This window comes from Triticum aestivum, chromosome 2B, assembly GCF_018294505.1.
Source record: "Triticum aestivum cultivar Chinese Spring chromosome 2B, IWGSC CS RefSeq v2.1, whole genome shotgun sequence".
In the NCBI taxonomy this organism is placed as follows: Eukaryota; Viridiplantae; Streptophyta; class Magnoliopsida; order Poales; family Poaceae; genus Triticum; species Triticum aestivum.
This window is the reverse complement of record NC_057798.1, coordinates 291,882,943-291,895,616: the sequence shown is the minus strand read 5'-3', so window position 1 is coordinate 291,895,616 and position 12,674 is coordinate 291,882,943. Positions and strand designations below refer to the sequence as shown.

The 12,674-nt window shown below is 44.3% G+C and overlaps 2 protein-coding genes across 3 annotated transcripts in view; one reads left to right on the top strand and one right to left on the bottom strand.

Moving 5' to 3' along the window:
* LOC123039200 (ranBP2-type zinc finger protein At1g67325-like) overlaps nucleotides 1-6,043 on the top strand; it is a 97,010-nt gene extending 90,967 nt beyond the window's left edge. Inside the window, exons 4-9 of the mRNA XM_044462463.1 lie at nucleotides 904-1,109; nucleotides 4,923-4,939; nucleotides 5,026-5,093; nucleotides 5,181-5,253; nucleotides 5,477-5,589; nucleotides 5,849-6,043. Coding sequence (XP_044318398.1) covers nucleotides 904-1,109; nucleotides 4,923-4,939; nucleotides 5,026-5,093; nucleotides 5,181-5,253; nucleotides 5,477-5,589; nucleotides 5,849-6,043 — 672 coding nt within the window. The remainder of the gene's footprint in view (nucleotides 1-903; nucleotides 1,110-4,922; nucleotides 4,940-5,025; nucleotides 5,094-5,180; nucleotides 5,254-5,476; nucleotides 5,590-5,848) is intronic.
* On the bottom strand, nucleotides 5,997-11,904 carry LOC123044767 (nucleobase-ascorbate transporter 11). Of its 2 annotated transcripts, XR_006420335.1 has the most exons (11): nucleotides 11,064-11,904; nucleotides 9,698-9,795; nucleotides 9,441-9,611; nucleotides 8,348-8,448; nucleotides 8,148-8,283; nucleotides 7,923-7,973; nucleotides 7,528-7,815; nucleotides 7,201-7,435; nucleotides 6,840-7,120; nucleotides 6,454-6,745; nucleotides 5,997-6,358 (listed from the first exon to the last, which is right to left on the bottom strand). XR_006420335.1 is itself a non-coding variant. In XM_044467658.1 (10 exons), exons 1-10 carry the CDS (start codon nucleotides 11,821-11,823, stop codon nucleotides 6,524-6,526), a joined length of 2,343 nt encoding a protein of 780 aa, XP_044323593.1. In that variant the 5' UTR covers nucleotides 11,824-11,904; the 3' UTR covers nucleotides 6,352-6,523. The 2 variants fall into 2 exon arrangements, 1 of the variants encoding a protein (XP_044323593.1); XM_044467658.1 differs by having other exon boundaries at nucleotides 6,352-6,745.
* Nucleotides 11,905-12,674: the final 770 nt, after the last annotated feature.

The following is a 12,674-nucleotide window of genomic DNA, read 5'->3' as shown; positions in this document are numbered from 1 at the left end:
AGGACAGCGACGGTGGAGCACTTGGTGGTGGCGCCGTTGCCATCCCCTTCACGGTTGCGCGTTCGCCTTGTGGTGAGCGCGTCGCCATCGAACGGTTTGGCCTCGGTGCCCTTTACCCCGGTCGGGGTGGAGTTCTTCTTCCCGAATCCTTGGCATGCCGATGCGATTCGGGATCGAGAGGAATGGCGCGGCCGTGCGGCGGCGCTACGTTTGGGATTTCTTTTCCCTCTTTTCTCTGTTAGGAGTTAGGTTCTTGAGGAGGGGGGATCTTTCTATCTCTGTTTTTCTTCGTACCGAAGATCCTATAACCAAACCTGTCTGATACCATTGAAAGAACCTCTGGATCAGATAGGGTTAGGGATCCCGATGGTCCTACATTCTCCTTGGCTCGACGAGCTCGAACCAGCAACCATGGTGGTGTTGTGGCGGCGGTGATTGCAGTGAGATGGCGAGGTGGTGGTGAAGTGGTGAAGTGGCTGATGGCGTTGTGGAGCTTCCCATCGCTCTCCGGCTTTCCTCGATCGGTCAGGTCAGGGAGGTGGGCGACGGTTCTGTTTTGGCGTTCATGCCCTAGTGGCCCCACCTCCATCTTATAGCCGGCGCAACAGGGGCCCACAACCCAGTTGGGTTGGGCTCCCCTGATCAGGGAGCGAGTCAAGGGTCCAATGGGCCTTTGGGCCCATTGATGGAGAGATCAATACTAACAAGGCAGATATTTCATATTACTTAGTAGGCCTATCATTTGGGCACCGTCGACCATTAACGAAGTGATGTATATTTCTGGCTTTATTGTGATGGTTTCTTAGTCTTTGATATAAAGGCAACATGAAGGGGAACAAATTTGTGCTGACATGTCTGTACCATTGAAGAAACACTTTTTTAGCACCTTTGTTTGTCTTACAGAGAATGATGCCATCGCCTGCTGGTGGTGGATATGATCGATCACCTCTATTTTACGGTAGCACTGGTGCCCCCCCTCCCCCCTCGCCTCACATTCCTCTTGGATCAGCTAGCTATGGTGCTCCATATCCGCATGTTGGAATGCGGTATGGTTATGGTCCACCAATTGGACCTCATGGCTCATATGGTCTCATTTCTTCTTATGGCCAACCTTTTCTTTGAGTTAAAATGAAACTTTATTCATTAGATATAAGCAGTACATCATTTGTGAGGAACATTACAATTTCATTCAGAGGCTCCTCAAACCAATCCGAAGTTGAAGAAAATCTAGCTAATTTAGCAAGTTCATGTGCTACTTTATTTGCCTCTCTATTACAATGTTTGAATCTAGTCATGACAAAATCACATGCATAGTGAAAACAATCATCAAAAATTGCCGCCGCCACACCCGTTGACTGTCCCACGTCCTGCATGGTCTCAATCACCTCCAGATCATCTGAGTTGATGATTAGGCAATTGCACCCCGCCCTTTGTGCTAATGTTAGTCCAAATTTGAGAGCTAAAGCTTCTGCCATCATAACATCCACGCAATGGTCGATCTTTCCATTTCCTCCTGCAATAAACCTACCTTTGTCGTCTCGCAAGACTGCCCCCATCCTACCCCTCAACATGTTATAGTCAAAAGAGGCGTCAACATTGAGTTTCACGAAACCCCTAGGAGGGCAATGCCAACCCTCCTTTTTTATGGACGCCTTTGAAGATGATGCATTTGCAAAATTGCATGTAAGGGCTATGATCCCCATTGATATCTGAGTTGCATTCTGAGTTAATTCCTTGTGCACTAATTTCCGTCTCTCCCACCATAGATACCAAGCTGAAATAGCTATCATTTCTCGAATACGCAAATCTTGATCAAGAAGAAGTAAAAGGTATTCCAATATCGCCTCTCCAGCATGATCAACCTCACAAGCTCTATCAATAATGTCATCCATCCCTAGTCTCTTCCAGACCTCCTTTGCTTTAGTACATAGGAAAAGCATGTGTTTCGTGTCCTCTACACCCTGAGAGCAAGGAGGGCAAAGGGGCGAAACCTTCATGTGTCTATTAACGAGTGTTACCTGGCATGGGAGGGTGCCATGTAACGTACGCCATATAAAATTTTTGACTTTTGCCGGACAGGACAACTTCCATATCTTACACCATATAGGGTTAGGTGTGGTTCGCCCCATTCCGCTAGAGTGTCTTAGTTGACTCCCAAACTGATAATTCCACTCCACAGAGTAAGCAGATCGTACCGAGAATATACCATTTTTCGTATAACTCCAGGCAATGAAATCTGTCATATTATGTTGCGAAAATGGGATTGAAAGAATCCGTTGTGCGTCAATGGGCCACATAGTTTGTCTAATCAGGTCCTCATCCCAATTATTGGAAGCAGGGCAATCAAATCCATCACTTTTGATAACAATTGTCCCCCTTTAGGAGTCACAATCTTCCTAGTGGCACAATTTGAGATCCAGACATCTTCCCAAATATTAATATTATGACCATTCCCCACTCGCCAAATATAGCCACATTTTAGAGTAGTTATGCCTGCCATAATGCTTTGCCAGGTGAAGAAAGCACCATGTTTTGGCTTAGAATTCAGCAAGTCGCCATCAGGGTAGTACTTGGCCCTTAGAATAGTGGCACACAAGGATTCAGGATTGTCGAGGAGACGCCATGCCTGTTTGGCAAGCAGAGCTAGGTTGAAACAGTGGATATCACGGAAATCCATTCCTCCTTGGATTTTTGGTACACACATTTTCCACCAAGCCATCCAGTGCATCCTCCTCTGGTTCTCCTCGTCTCCCCACCAGAAATGCGCTATCGCGTCAATGATTCCTTTACAAATTTTTTTAGGAATTTTAAAGACCGACATTGCATAGGTAGGTATGGCTTGGATCACAGTCATGAGCAGGATCTCCTTCCCCCTGCAGATAGTAATTTTTCCTTTCAACAACTAATTTTCTTAACAATACATTCAATCAGAAATTTAAAGCAAGTTTTATCAATACCCACATTTGCTGGCAAGCCCAAGTATTTGTCATTCAGGGCCTCCGTCATTATATCCAGCGGTGTACACAATTGTTCTTTGATCCCTACCTTTGTATTAGAACTAAAGAAGATACTGGACTTTTCCACGCTTACCAGCTGTCCCGACGCCGCACAATATAATTCTAGTGTTGATTTCAGGGCCGCCGCATTATGCTGGTTGGCTTTCATCAAGATCAGTGAATCATCCGCAAAGAGAAGATTTGTGACTGGCGGGGCGTCTCTACAGACTTTAACTCCTGATATGTTCCCGTTCTCCTCAGCATGCAAGAGCAAGGCATTCAATCCTTCTGTGCAAAGCAGAAAGAGGTATGGTGATAGCGGGCCCCCTTGCCTCAACCCTCTAGTAGGCTTAAAACTCTCACTTTCCTCTACATTGATCCTTACTTTGTATTCTACAGTTGTGACGCATTGCATAACCAAATTAACCCACTCTCGATGAAAGCCCAATTTCAACATAATTTCCTTCAAAAAAACCACTCGACTCTATCGTAAGCTTTGTGCATGTCAAGTTTTATAGCACACAGACCCTCTCTACCCCCTCTTTTATTCTTAATTGTGTGAAAACATTCGTAGGCCACTAAAATATTATCCGTTATTAATCTACCCAGTACAAATGCACTCTGTGTTGGACTAATAATTTCTGGTAGAAAAGTTTTCAGTCGAGAAGAGCAATTATTTTGTATACCACATTACATAAGTTGATCGGCCTAAATTGGGTTACCTTTTCTGGTGTATTAATCTTAGGAATCATCACGATTGTCGTATCATTCCAACCATTCGGGATAGTACATGTGTTGATTGCTTTCAGCACCTCCTCAATTAGGTCTTCCCCCAGCATGGGCCAGAACCTTTTATAGAAGATAGCATGGAGTCCATCTGGCCCTGGAGCTTTCAAGTCCCCAATATCGAATAAAGCTTTGCGAACATCTTCCGCGGTATAAGGAGCAAGTAAAGCATTATTCATTTCGTTTGACACTCTCCTACTGACAAGTGATAAAACTTCATGATTCGGACGCTGGACTTCCGAAGTAAAAAGCTTTGTAAAATAATCAGTGATGTGATTCTTCAAATCCTTTTCTGTTATCCATTTTCCAGACTCGTCTAATAGTTTCTTTATATTATTCCTTTTTTTCCTGGCCGTGGCAGCGTTATGAAAGAAAGACGTATTACGACCCCCGTGCATCAACCAGTTCGCCCGTCCTTTTTGTAGCCAGAAAATTTTCTCTTGATCCAAGATATTTTCAATTAGCACAATAATTTCCTTCTGACGACATCGAGACTCCATATTCAATGGGCCACGCCTTAATCTCTCCAATTCTTTTTTTAATTTTCTAATTCTCACCTTTGGTCCCTTTAGAGTTTCTTGGTCCCAGGTATGCAGATCGGCATGTACTGCTCTCGTACTATCAACAAGTGAAGGTCCAATACTTGCAAGTTTTGCTTTCTCCCAAGATGCCTTAACAATTTCAATGACCGTCTCTTCCTTCAATCACCTGGCTTCAAACTGTTTAACACGCCCCTCTGGTTGTTTAAAGATTTTTTTCATCCAACTAATTCGTATCTAGTATGATTGGGCGATGGTCAGAATGAACATGTTCTTCGTTGATCACTGCCGCTCGTGAAAATTTGTTTGCCCATGCTATATTACAGACCGCTCGATCAAGGCGTTCACGTATTTCGCCTCTCCTCCAAGTGAACAGGTCACCCGTATAGCCTAGGTCATCCAGCCCACAATCCATTAGGCATTCGCGGAATTCTCTCATCATACCAAGTGGTCTAGCCATACCACCCTCTTTTTCCGACGGATATAAAATTTCATTAAAATCACTCAAAACCACCCAGGGGTGGTTACCCTTACTATGTAGATTGCGAATATCATCCCAAGAAAGATGGCGTTCATTCCATTTCGGGTGACCATATCCTCGACCTGGTCCAATGGGGGGTCTGTATCTCTTTCATGAATGTTAGTTGCAGTCATTTCAGGATTTAATTAGAATGGCCTATGATTCCTCTTGTTGATAGTTGTAGGGATGGGTTATGCCCACGGACCTGAGTTGGGTCGATACGGCTATGGATTTAGAGGATCTCCAATGCCGGTTTGTTTTCCCTATCAACCATACAACGTGTTATGCTTTGTATACTGGTTCTGATCTTGGGGAGTATCTGACCATGTGTGCATGGAGGTTTCTAGCCCATGGCCTGATGGAGCATTAGTGGAAAATAATGACAGCACTGCTTCACGAAAGCGACGTGGAGGTAAGTTATCCCATCCATTTCTCTATATTCTACTGATTGTTTTCTTTTGCAACAAATCTGTTCTGGTTTCCTGCCTCCGACCTTTATTAGTGTTTTGTGGTTATTTTCAATGAAATTTCTGAATTTGACTGATTTGTTCATGATGTTTACATAAAGTGATGCAACAAACGAGATTATTTGGTTTGTTTCACGGTTTGTTTCTTATGGAAGTTACCGTTTATAGGCCCAGATGGACTGTCTGAGGGTGACTGGGAATGCCCCAAGTGTGGTAATGTAAATTTTGCCTTCAGAAACACTTGCAACATGAAGAAATGTGAAGAACCAAGGCCGACTCCTGTAAGCATAATACTCCTTTTTACATCATTTCCTGTGTCTTGAGACTGGTCATAAGTGACGCTATTTTTCTAACCATCCCACAAAATCCAGCGATATGGTTTGCATCACTCGTAGGTATTGTGCTTTTATGTTTGTGCTCTGATCATTGTATCGCTAGACAAACATTATGCAAGTACATGTATTGGTGGCCTATGGTCTAATTCCTCTCCAGACTGTCCTTTTCTCATCTCATGTACATTAACTCATCGTCCTCCTGCAGGGACCTAATTCGAGCTCGTCGCCTCGCAAAGACAAAGATGCACCAGAATGGAGCTGGACCTGTCCGGAGTGCAATAACCTGAACTACCCCTTCCGCACAGTGTGCAATCGGAAAGGGTGCTCATGTAGTAAGCCAGACTCATCAAGCATTCTCAAACGTGATGAGAACTATCATCGAAGCATTGTTGTACCCTAGCTATACAAGCTTACTGTAAACTGCAGAGATGTGTTTTCTGTTCCCTGTGAACAAGCATTCATATCGACTCTGCAACTTCCAGGAAAATATCGACCTGCTAAATTTTAGTCGTGCTTTACAGTTTCCTACTCCCTTCAATCCATAACTAATTTAAATTTGGGCCTGAATCCCCAAGGAACGTTTTGCGAATGATCAAGACGACTTTTTTATTGTTGTGCATGGCAGTTCATTTGTTTTGAGGCAAATTTCTTGAGAAACTGCCATCCGTGCAATCTGGGTCTTGTGGTTACGAGAGCGTTCACTGGGAATTTCCTCCTGAACAACGGTTGCCAATTATCATTACCGTTTAAATTTACATGCAGTGAGCTCCAGACGGAAGCCCAGAACGAGCAGTAGCTAGAAGGCCCTACCTGAATAGCATCTTTGCATCCCTACCTCCCAGCAGGCACTACCAGTGCAGGGGAGTGGAGCCATGCTATGTTAAAAGCCAACGCACTTGGCCCATCTGAACCAGCATGATATCTTCTTTGGTAACCGATAAGGTTCCAGAGATGCAGGATCCAACTCCAGGGACTTAGGATCTGACCAGATGTATACCCCTCGTTCTTGCTTGCTTCCCGGCACCGTGTTGTCAAGGATTATTGCAACAACTAGAGCCACCACAACATTGATGGATAGAAGAGCATTCACTGCATAATTTAGCTGCAGAACAACCCCGAGAATTAGGTCAGCTCATGGTTAACTACAGCGAAGATGGTTTAACCACTATCCAGCTTGTTCAGAGAGAAAATCTCACCCCATCACTGGCAGTGCGAACTGGTCCGCTCGAAGCTGCAGCGTACGGAACAAGATAGCCCGGTAGAATGAGATTGGAGCTGGGTTCATATTGCTGAAAGTATGCGGGGATGGACAGGGAGATGAACAGGGTAAAACCAACGATTATCATGTTCCTTGAGCTTACAGCTTCGGTATATCTCAATGTGGATAAGCCAAGTGCGACAATAAGAGCCCAGGTGAAGCAAAGAACAGAGGCGGCCAAAGCAACAGGGATAGAAGCAAGGAGAGCTCCGATTTTTCCTGCAGCCAAGGAATTCAGATGTAAGCAGTCTACAACTAGTCAACGACAAAATGGTCGTGAGAAAAATATTAGACCATACCAAAGAGAGAAAAAATGACCAGCAAGGCTCCCCCAAGCTGCAAAGCTCTTCTGCTGGCCATTTTGGTTGTGTCAAGGGTATGGATGTTCTCTGTTAATGTTGTCGACCCAGTTCCTGTACCCCATAGTCCGGCGATAAAAGTACAAATCCCCTCAAGGCCAATCCCTCTGCTAACAACTCCACGTGTTGGAGGGCTTAAATTGACTAGCAACGAAGCAGCATGATATGAGGAAAGCTGCAGAAGTACCAGCGGGTGTTACTTCGATCATTACTTATTCGAGATGAAGGATAACTACTTTTATTAGTCCACTGACAAAAACTACTTACTGAATCAACTGATGCAACCACTGAAATTATCACCATAATGATAGCTGTTTTGAAATGAAATGTAGGAGGGCCCCACTGCAATGGATACGGAACCCTCACCCAGGCAGCACTTCTCCAAGCATTAGAAACATCAGTTCGACAACGCCTCATAATCTCTGCATGTCTTCTGCATGAATCCAATAATATATTCGAACTGGGTATACTTGAACTGCAGCCCTTGAAGTTGTATGCACCACCAGCAGTTAGGAAGAATGCATACACCCATATAATGCCAACACTGAGTGGTACCTGGCAACAACAGATTCCAGTGCAGTTAGAAGGCAGCAAAACATTAGTTCATGGATGTAAACTATCGGCACAACAATGAACATGCAGGGATAGGATTAGAGAAGTACTGCATAGATGAGGAAGATATGGTTTCCAAACAGGGATATTTTTCTCATGTACTGCAATGTAGAAGGGCAGTGATCAGTATGATATTGGGAGCAATACAAGTTAAAGAACAAACCAGCTGCGGTGGCAACGGTGACACTAGAAATATGAAATGACAGAAGCAAATAAAATAAATGAGATAATGTGCATGGTTACTTGATAAAAAGAAGAGAATCTCGCAGGCATACCAGGGTGCACAGAAGAAGCAATACAATGAGGGGCATGCTTATTTCTACACAACTACCAGCATGAGGGAAACCATAACTGAAAAACGCCAAACCCACTGCAGCAATAGTTGGTGCCACGACGACTGGGTTTATCAATCTGTAATACCACAATTAGACATATGTTCTAGGCTGGTAATTTCATGATGACCTTTTTTACATACCTCAACAGCAGTGACATGAGACCACTGTACCCCAAAATTATTTGGAAAACTGAACCAACAAGTATAGCCCCCTGTAACTCCCTCATTATGTGCTTGAATTTCTGCATGTCATAAAGGATGAATACCAAATTGAGAGAGATGATGCATGATAAAAGGCCCTTGGTCCAAAGATCAAAGGGTGAAACTTTTGCTTGTAGTAATAAAATGCTAGATCCTCACTTAGGTGAAAATCCAATCCAGCACATAAATGCTTGGTGTGGAATCTCATATGCCACTAAATGTGAACCTACATAATGCAAGTACAGTACACTCCAGATATCTCTTTTAAGGGTGTGGTTTCTGTTACCTTGGAGACAAGTTGTGGAAATAAGATATCTGGAGTGGACTGTGCTTGCATCATGTAGTTTCACATTAAGACTTGGTCCTCACCAATAGAACACAGACCACACCCTTAAATGAGAACAGAGCTATAATGTTGGTTGTCACATTAGATTTCTGGTGATGTGGATATATGCAGAAGGCGCTCACTACTAGACCTTATTGTGGTTCTATTTAAGGGGTGACAGCTATTTGATATGCTTCCATATCAGGAAATACCAAATAACCATGGTACCCTGCTTTGCAACTAGCCACTAAGTCCACAGTATGCATGCTTATGGTACTCAAATTTTCATTATTCAAAATTAAGTGCCCAATTAATGTATATTCATCAGTAAATTTTCTACACCATGCTTTGTGAAATAACTCTTTTATGTGCCTCCCTCACAAACATTTACGGCAGCTTACCAAATTTAGGTGATTTTTATTTGAACTTTTAGAACTGGATATCAAAAGCATACATGCTTCTCACTTTGCAACCTCAGCCGAACAGCTCGGCAGAAAAATTATGCCTACTTCCTTATCACTTCACCACCACAGGTTGTATGTATAGGTTCAATGTTGTATTATACAGACGTAATGTTTTGCCATCATAAACATGAACAGGTGAGTTTTCATTCTATGAGATTTGGAGTAATGTGTCCATTGCATTATCTGAAAATGCTTGAGGAAGAATGCGCAGATAAAGTAAAGAGGGTCTAGAATTTGAGCATACATCTTCACTAAGGTTTCTGAACTCCTCAGAGTTCACGATCACCAATGCAGGAGCCAAATATACAAAAGAACTTCCTTGAATCAATGGAAGCCGAGAACCAAGAAAAGTATGAAGTATTGTTGTAAGACCAGACACTAATAACATGGTGGAAATGACTGTTGCTGTGTCCACCTGTCACGTGAAATGAACATATTATTTCAAGGCAGTTTTACAGCTAAACGCAAATAAGGATAAAAGAAAGGAAGGGGAGGTCATACATCCGATCCACCCATGGTTGGTACCAATATCAAAGGAATAAAAACAAGCGAACCGGCTATTGACAAGTAGTGTTGTATGCCATAAAATACGAGGAGTGCTGTAATGGAAAAAGAAAATTAAGTTAATAAATGTCCCTGCAGTTTCCATCAGATTGACATCAAAACTCATCCCAAAAGTAAGGAATAGCAGGCCAAATTTGAATTGCATTACAGCACAGGGTTTTCAATTGTGTGATCTGATAAAAAATGAAGTTAAATAATGTGTGCCCTGCAGTATGCAGACTGTTTCATCCTTAGAAATTGTAATAATGTAAAATCAGGCCGTCTGCTAGCGGAAAAGTGGATTTTAAATATTAGAATGCCACTTCAAAGTTGAAGTAAGTATGAACCCACAGAAGATGCTCGAGACCTAAATTGATGCCCAAGGAATTTATTTACTTGACTTGGATATCTAGGGGATAAATTAATAAAGCCGAAGCAATAAGCCGTTGATATCCTTGCATTATGTTGAGATAACTGTGCCAACAAGAGTATTATTAGGTAACAAAATTATTAGATGCAGACTGGGCAAAACTTTAACATTTCGTAAACATTTCGCAAACATGCGGTGCTTCCCACACTTCCGGTGCGCCGCTTAAAGCTTGATGAAAGTGATAACTGGCTAAATGTCACTATAGATACCAAAAGCAAAAGGAGAATGGATTAAATTTGTGTTTGGTTCATATGTAAAAATCATGCATTACAAGTATCCAGATTAATAGAAATAATAGAGCAAATCACGTTAAAGTCGCAAGAAAAACAGATGACACAACAAAAATAACTAAGCAAGTTTTCTTTCCCTATTTTCAGCCATTTTGGTATATATTTATATCGGAATATAAAATGATTACAGAAACATATATATTAGCAATTATTACTTGTCCAATAAAGCTGACTTGGACAGCTGTAGCTGCAAATCTGTGCTTGTCTGATCACACAACCCCTCAAAGCAGCTTGTGTAATAAACATTGTGCTACAATCAAGCTCCAAAATACAGTGAGCGAATAAACACTTGAATCAAGTGGAGTGTCTAGAAACAAGGGGTTCCAGACTTCCAGTTAATCAAACATACATACATTGTCTAATTAGGCATAGCAGATTGCATACCCAGAGGATAAGGATCATCTCGATGAAGGACTTTGATGTAACTTTATATACATTATGTGGCAGGCACTAACAATAACTCCTAGGTAACAATTAGACATGATGATACATGACCCCTCGGACATTACTATCACAATCAGAAAGACTAAAATTCATCTCTCTATTCGTCATTAAATTAGTGCAACGCAGGGAATAGCTTGAAGCAGAAGAGCAGGGAACTCACCCCACCCGGGGTTCTCGGAGACGCCGCAGCGGAGCCCTGATGGCCGATTAAGAGGCGCCGTCTCCTCGCCGTGGACACCGTTGGCAACACCGTCCTCCTCGTTGGCCCACTGCTGCTGGTAGTACGCGGCCAGCTCCGCGTCCCTCTCCTCATCCTCCTTTTTCTTCCTCGCCTCTGCCTCCTCAGCCTTTCGCTTCGCCTCCGCCTCCTCCGCCTTCTTCCTCGCACTCGTATCCGCATCCACGTCGGCGCGCACGCCGTTGGCGCTCCTGCCCACATTGAGCGCCGCCCTCTCGCCGAGCAGGCGCTCGACGCCGTCCCTCCTCCTCGCCGGTTCTGCCTGCGCTGGCACCTCGACGGGGCCGGCGGCGGGCGGGATCTCGAGCTCGCCGCGGAGGTCGATGCGGCGGCGAGGTCGGACTTGGTGGCCGCGACGGTCGAGGTCGAGCGGCGGCGCGGGATCGGGGTCGTCCTCCGCAGCCGCGGGAGGGCGGGGCGGGCGGCGGGAGGATGCCGGGGGAGGCGGAGGCGGCGGGGGACGCGCGGTGGCGGTGGAGGAGTTGGAGACCGCGGACTCGCCGGAGAAGAAGGCGGAGGGGTGGAAGCCGGTGCGGCGGGCCCAGGAACGCAGCTCCCGGGGGTTGTGGTCGGTGTTGTTCCCCGTGAAGGGCGGCACCCGCGCGTCGTCCTCTGCGTCTCCGCGTGCAGGCGGAGGCGCGGCCCCGCCGCCGCGGGCGGTGGTTCGGCGGGAGCTGGGCATCGCCGGCGGAACGCGCAGCAGCTTGAGTAGCGTGGAAGGTAGCTAGAAGCTGCTCAGCAAGTGACCGCTGTGAGGAGAGAGAGAGAGACGGGTACCACGTCGCTTCAGAACGCAGCCGTCGTCGGGGAACGAAACGTTCGTTGCGTGACTGACACGAGGTGGCCTACCGTGGATGACGGTTGGCGGGGCCCGCGCGGCAGGGAGACAGCCGCGGTTGGCGGGGGGATCGTGGGGTGTCGCGTCGTCGCGGAGCTGAAAGACGTTGCAAGAAGCTGAAATCTTTCCCTAATAATAATAATAATAATAATAATAATTTAATAATATTATTATTATTATAATTAATAATAATAAAGCACGGGTTGAGTTTGTCGGGTTCACCGTCACAATACGCTTTCATGCCGTCGTAATACGCTTTTACAATTTACTAACACATATGTCCGTGCGTTGCAACAGGCAAAATTTTACGCAAGCATAATGTCGCACAACATCGAATTCACTATGAAGAACATGTTGCAATGTAACATCCTTCTACGAAATGAATATAAAAAACTACGTTGCAATTTAGCCGTGTTCATATTTTCTTCGCGGGGCATAATCTTTCACTGATTTCATTTAAATACAATCCTTTGTTAATGACATTTAAGTATAATCCTTTGTAATTTATATACATCTTCGAGTTCTCTCGGTATCAAGGAGCCATCTCAGGAACCAATAAAGAAGGAAATAAGTCTTTTCATAATAAGGAAGGAAAGAGAGAAAAACAAAGAAGGAAAGAAGACAGAATAAGGAAGAAAAGAGAGAAAAATAAAGAAGGAAAGAGGGCGGGTTGATGGAAAGAATAAGGAAAGAAA